The 6734-nt window shown below is 44.8% G+C and overlaps 1 protein-coding gene across 1 annotated transcript in view; it reads right to left on the bottom strand.

The window, feature by feature from the left end:
- The window catches only part of SLC44A5 (solute carrier family 44 member 5), a gene marked incomplete at its 5' end in the record, with an annotated part of 54351 nt that overhangs the window by 36724 nt on the left and 10893 nt on the right, over positions 1-6734 (bottom strand). The window contains 3 exons of the mRNA XM_019528284.1: positions 1363-1462; positions 4692-4823; positions 5247-5359. Of these exons, the coding sequence (XP_019383829.1) occupies positions 1363-1462; positions 4692-4823; positions 5247-5359 (345 nt within the window). The remainder of the gene's footprint in view (positions 1-1362; positions 1463-4691; positions 4824-5246; positions 5360-6734) is intronic.

The following is a 6734-nucleotide window of genomic DNA, read 5'->3' as shown; positions in this document are numbered from 1 at the left end:
CCATGCCCCCACCCCCCACAATATACAAGAGTAAGACTTCATTTTAAGCTATTGTGCAATCACCTCTATGTACACTACACACGTAAATCAGGACAAAAATATTTTTTAAAGTCAAATTAATGAACACTGTAGATGTTTGAGTTTTAGAATATAATTTGGTATTTTTCTGGTTCTGAGGTGGCAAAACCCCTTGCTGAAAGGAGTACTTCCGGGGGCAAGGGGAGGAGCTTCTGGTGGCAAAGGTTGGGGGTTAGGGGGCAAGAAGGGGTGGGACACACGATGGCAACTAGGGGCCAGGGCACCTGTCAAGGAGTGGGGCTACCTATGTGGCCCTCAACATCTTGCCAAAACTTGGTAAGTGGCCCTCTGCCCAAAAAATTGCCCACCCCTGCCCCTGCCCTAACCTGACAGACAGCCATTTCTAAAGTGCTAGTGTGAATCAGCTCCAGCAATATCACAATCTGGACAAGTGTAGGCCATGAGCTCTTACCACGGGGCATCATGTCCAGTCATTTTGCCAACACTACCTCCTCAGTGAGGAGGCACAAAACTAGCAAAAGCATCCCACTGGACACACTCAAGACACAGCAATGTTGACAGCTGAGCAGTGTAGCTGGGGGGGTGGGGGCAAGTCGGGTACCAGCCCTGGGCACCGACTATGGAGAGGGCTTCTGGAATCCCCTCCCAGGAGTCTTTACCATGGTAGAGGCATCCCTGTGCTGCCTAGCTATAGGAACCAGGCACCAGAGCTGTGCACCCAGCAGTGCATCTGAGAGATGGGTGGTGAGTAGAAAGGGCTTCCCTCTCTCCTCTCTGGGGAGTTTTTTTCTCACAGCATGTGCAGCCCTGCACCCAGTAATGCATCTGGTGTGGGGGATGGGAGGGGAAGCAAACAGGACCCCTGAGGTGGCTTCCAGGGAGTTCGCGCTACAGGGCTGCTACTGCTGGACTCTCTGTCACTGCTACCCTGGCTCTCTGCACAGGGAACATGGCTACTACTACTGCTGCTGCTGTAGCAGTGTTGGCTGACCAGCAGCAGCAGCAACTTCCTTCTCTGTGCAGGGGGCCCAGATAGGTAAGACTACCCTCTTTGCCCGCCACACCTCCTTAACCACCCTGGGCACTGAATGAGCTTGCTGTGTCTCTGAACATCTGCAAGCAAAGAAAAGTTCTGGCAGTGACAATTCTTAATGTAGATATGGCCTCATTAATGGATGACTGGCTTCCCCTGTCCTTATCATCACTTTTTCTCTCATGCTTTTATCACACCACTCTACCCCAGCTGTGCTAGAGTCAGCTCCAAAGTAGTGCATCAAGGTGGGTATTTATAACTTATTTTAAGAAAACATCCGTGAAACATACCGACTGCCTTCCTTCAAGAGTGCAATAGCAATCCGGATCCGATTCCTTAGGAAGATCAGCATCAGTATGATGATGACTTCCACAATGCAAAGTATTATCACTGCAAGCAAGAAAATTAAACTGATCAAAAATCAAATTAACACTTTCTTTCTACACTGTTGGTTTCAGCTTCCTGCTTTATAGTCCTGCTCATGAATCCCAAGTAACTCAGCAAGACTGCTCTGGCTCCTTCTCACTGCAAAATTCCAACATTCAATCCCCATTTTATAAGTGCTTGTGAACTCCCACACTCCAGCTGCCAGCCAGAATGTGTAGGGCCTTGGCAGATGACATTAGCATTTGTAATTTAAAAAGAAAATTGGAGCACTGCAAAGTAAAATATTTTGCAAAGAAAATCATCGATTAAAAACCATATGGACAGAACATTTGGCAAGAATATTATTTTCCTTAATATATTTAATGGAAAAACATTTCTCTTTAGTTATATACAGGCACTTTCAATGGTTATGTTGCACTGCTTGTAATTTGTACTATTTGAAATGAAGATGGAAATCAATTCTTTCACGAAGAAGGCTTGATTCTGGTTTTCATTACCCTGATTTCACATAGAGGCAATTCCACTGAAGTCAGCAGGGTTACATGTGCATAACGCTGGTATGAGAGTAGAATCCAGCCCTTATTTAACTGGCATGGAGAGAGTTGGAGGAGGACAGTCTGGAGGGGGCTGTATTCCACAGAAGTTACACGCATGTTCTAACTCTGCTCCTGAAGTCCCAGTCTCAGAATCCCAGTTCCACCAGTTTACCACATACCAGCTCATACCTGAGAATGGAAAGAGCTGTACTGCAGATCTTTCCCCCACAAGTAATTGTAGAATCTTTAAAGATCAAATTTGAGTGTCTAGATCGGCAAACAGACATTGTGGTACCTTGATCCAAAGCCCCCTTAGAAAGTATGATGCCTTACAGTATAAACTTAAGGATCCTCAGAGATGCTGAATGCCCTCTGCTTTCCATGAAACTGCTCTACCCCTCCAAGGATCAGGTCTTCTCACAGTTATTCTCAGAGTTTTCTTGTGGTGACAATACATTTCTTAAATTTATTCCAATTCAGTTCTGTTAAATTACGGAAATGTGTATAAAGCATCTAAGAGAGGCAGCATGACCTATAGGATGAGCTTTGGTAATTACTCTGTTCCTGACTCTTCTGCTACCCAGCTAAGGGACCTTCATCTAGTCTCATACCTTGGTTTCTTCATCTGCAAAATGTGTATAGTGTGCCTCCTTTGTGAACTGTTCTGTGATAAAATATTTCAACCCATATGAAATATGCATGCTGAAACAGTGCCTGCTGAGTATGCAGGAGGCTAGCATCTGTTGGGTGTTACAAGCATGAAACAGGGATGCAATAAAACTGGAATATTCTCTAGGTACATAACTTTAGAGAAATTTGCCTTAGCAATATGTGGTAATATATGCCTTATTAGCATATTAGCCCAGACATCCAGGTAAATAAAGACCCAACAAAGGGAAGATGAGTTTCAGCAAAGGACTGCAAGCTTTAGTTATTAAACTAGGTAATGAAGGGGGTTCTATCTAATCTAGGTGGCTCATGAATCCTGCAATGCTGGGGTGCATAGAGTGTCCCACAGAACTGCAGGGGGCTCCCCAACAGACCCAGAAGTGGACCAGAAGCACTTCCAGTCCACTTCCAGGTCTGCCAGGGAGCATGCTAGGGGGCCCCCCCGCTTCCTGACTGGTGCCTCCTAGGTTTGGAGGGGCACTCGGAGTCCCCCCACAGTCAACTGCTGAGCCAGGAGGCTACCAGTCCACTTTGGGGTTCACCGCTGAACACATGGAGGGCCCCCATGCTCCTGTGGAGCGCTCCATTCACCCCAGCATCACAGCGTTCACAAGCCATGCTGGTACCTAGAGGTATGTAGAAGAAACATTTAAAGTTGTGTCTATGTCCAAATCACTGATTCTCTAAATCAGCATCGAATCTTCAGATTCGGATTTGGCCAAATCGAATCAGGGACAGCGATCCAAATCAACAAATCAAATCATTGTCCCTGATTCAGGCTGAATCCAAATTGAATAGGGCCCCCTTTGCACACCCCTACTATGTACCTTCCAGTATTGCTTTAAGAAATATGTGTCACGTGATTGTTCTCCCATTTTCTTTCCAATGGAAGATGTGTGTGCAGAGTAGTGTCTGGTTTGGGTGAGATTTTTTTAAAAATCTGTTGAGTGTTTGCATTAGAGAAGTCAGATGGATGCACTTGGTGTGGAAGATGGTGAGGTTTGTGATCGCTCTTAGTTCCTGGGGGACTTCATTCTTTAAGCCCTGCCAAGAGGGGCTTAGGTCTTACTGCTAAAAACTCCCTTGTACAAGAACTCTCATTTAGGGGTTTCAGGCAACCTTCTAGATATCGGCTGTGGAGAGCCTTGAAGATGAGAACTGAGGCCTTAAATTTGACTTGAACTTCTATGGGAAGCCAGTAGAGTGACTGCAGGTTAGGTCTAACGTGGCCTGAGTTGCTGAGCTGTGTTGCAGTGTTCTCTGCTAGTTAGTTTCCTATGGCCTGAAAGTTTCATGCTCAGTGCTGTAAGTTCAGCTAAGACATGAAAAGTCACTCAAACCAGGTCATCAGAGGCCTTCCCTAAACCAGCAAGGCCAAACTTCAGCCAGCAGCCTCTTAAGTTAGATTTACTCCCAGACTTTTCCCATATTGGACACTGGTGCAACACTGTAACAATACCTATACTGTACTTAGTTCATGCAGGATACTTCTTCTGCTACACTCGTGTCCCCAACACTCCCCCAAAGTGTTCCTGGGTCTAGTGCCAGGATCTAATCAATCATGGTCAGTGATCCTGCCCAAATGGACCAACCATGTGGACAATGGTCCACTTAGTACATATCTCTCTTCTTCCTGTGCTGCACATAGTTCCCCCTCAGAAAGGACTGGATGGGGACAGAAAATGCAGTTCTCACATGCAGCCTTGCCAGAGTCCCAGGATTTGTCTTGTTTGCTCCCTTACCATCCCCAATAACATGAGGAGGGATGCACAGTATGTGAACTGTTCCCTAGATGGTGCATTTCTTCCATGTTTGTTATAAATATGATTAAAGTAGGTCGGATAAAATAGTAATCATGGAAAGTTTAAAAACTGCGTAATATAATAAAACATCTCCACTGACTGCACATGTCACAGTGTGGTAACCAAAGGAGGAGTTTTGTCTGCAGGTGTAACAAGAATGACTTGATGTGTGATGATTCATTCTCCTGGTTATGCATAAATAGAGACTATTTTTAAAGCACTTACTAAATGCTAACCATGTTTGCCTCAGTTGCAGGTACACTCTGAAGTCAGTCTGGAACCCAATATCATAGATGGTGAGGTCAGATCCTGGTATTCCCCGAAGATGATCATACTCCCAGTAACAATGCCAGATGCCTTTGGGGGGAGGAAAAAAAACAAGTCAAAGCAGCCTGAGTGTTTCTGAAGAGTTGTACACACAAATGAGCCTTTTGTAACATTTTTCAAAGAAAGTGATTTGCTTTTAACATGTCATGCGGGGGCAGGGGGGACGAGTTATGAGACTGGAAGCTTATTAACCCACTTGATGAGAGAAGAAATGCAAACATACAAAACCTACTGCTTCACAAACTAACCACTGATTGAGTAGTTCCATGGTACTGCAACTGATCCACAGTAAAAGCTTTGTTAAAGAAAACCAAAAAAACCCTTCCGATCTGCAATATTATCCAGATTAAAAAAATTACATTCATTATAATTGCAGATTTTCCTAGTACAAATTTCATCAATAAGAAAAATACGTATCCTGCTCCACCTTGGCATCAAGGAGCTAACACCTACCATAGCCTATCATTCCAATCACACCAAAGATGAAAATCCAGAAGAGGACCCCCGCTGTGAACCTCAGCAGCACGAGGAAGAGCAGGCTCACAACCATTGCAATGAACAGGCCACTGAAGAGATGGAAGAAAGAAACATAAGGAAACAGGCATGAGCCCTCCTCAGGCCCTCACTCACTCCCAGAATGAGAGGGTCAGTCATTTTCATAACACATTTTTTCCACAAAACCTCTTTTAGCAAAAAATATCCTTCAACGTGTGGGATTAAAGTTTTGATATCATAAAAATATTGGAAAACTCTGTGATGTAATACGGTTATGGATGTAACCAGAATGCCTATATGGCCTGGATTATCAGTTGGTATGAACTGGCATTAGCTCATCTGAAATGACTATGGTGTTTACGCCAGCTGAATATCTTGCTCTATGACTTGCTTGTTAATGGTATGGGCAGGAGCAGAGAAAATCAAACTGGAAGGATGTGTACGTGCTAGTGCATGGGGAAACCTACAGGCTTAAGTTGTGTTCCTATGTTAAGCACACGGAAAAAAATTAATTAATGAGCTAACCTCTCCAAAGGCCTGGAAATAGACAGGGACTTTGAATTAGGGGATAAAAACATTCTCCTTCAAAACACAGGTGTGCATGGTGCATTGCAGAGCATAAATAGAAAGCGATAAGAACTGACCTTGGCAGTGACCTAGTAGCAAGGCAATTCGGAAAAGACAGCTATACAATAAGGTTTTTCTCTTAGCCTACTCAAATCAGTGATAAGGAAATGTTAATTCAGATTTTATTCCCATTAAGCAAGTCACAAAGAAAAATATAATAGCTGTGTAAACTGTTTACTTCCACAATGGGATTTGGCTATAAAGCTGTATGAGATAAGAGCTCCTCTCACGAATAATCCCAGCAAATATTCAGGTTAGATGCTCAAGTAAAATATTACATTCCTTAACGGTTTTAGAAGACACCAAATCAAAACAAGCATGCTGCTATAGGTCCCCGACTCTGAAGATGAACCCGCTAAACACACAATCTGTAGGCATTAATTGAAAGACTGTTTAGTGACCACTCTCACGTATTTCCCACACATCGAGCTGGTTAGCAGTGATGAAAGATTGGTCAGGCTCTGGCCCACCACAGGGACTGAGATAGGTAAACCATTTTTTTGGCCTTGAAGACCTTGTAGGTAGGGACCCACCTAATTCATGGGAGCTGCCCCCTGATTTTGCAGGCAGAATGTGGGCCTGGGTAGCCATGCCACTGATTGGCTGAGAGGCCCCTGTTGCCCCACCCTTTCACCACTGATTGGATGCAGGGGCTGCCTGTCATGTAGTCCCACCCCATGCTGCTGATTGGCTGCGAGGACTGTCCATCATGTTGCCCTGCCCCTCACTGCTGATTGGTCAAGAGGGGCAAGCTCTGGCAGCCAATCAGCAGCAAAGGGTGGGGGCAGCAGCCATCTTGCTGGCAGCCCCCCCCCCCCC

This window comes from Gavialis gangeticus, unplaced genomic scaffold (genome assembly GCF_001723915.1).
Source record: "Gavialis gangeticus isolate Ggan-Ray unplaced genomic scaffold, GavGan_comp1, whole genome shotgun sequence".
In the NCBI taxonomy this organism is placed as follows: Eukaryota; Metazoa; Chordata; order Crocodylia; family Gavialidae; genus Gavialis; species Gavialis gangeticus.
Note: the sequence above shows the minus strand (reverse complement) of the source record. Positions and strands in the feature narration are given on the sequence as shown.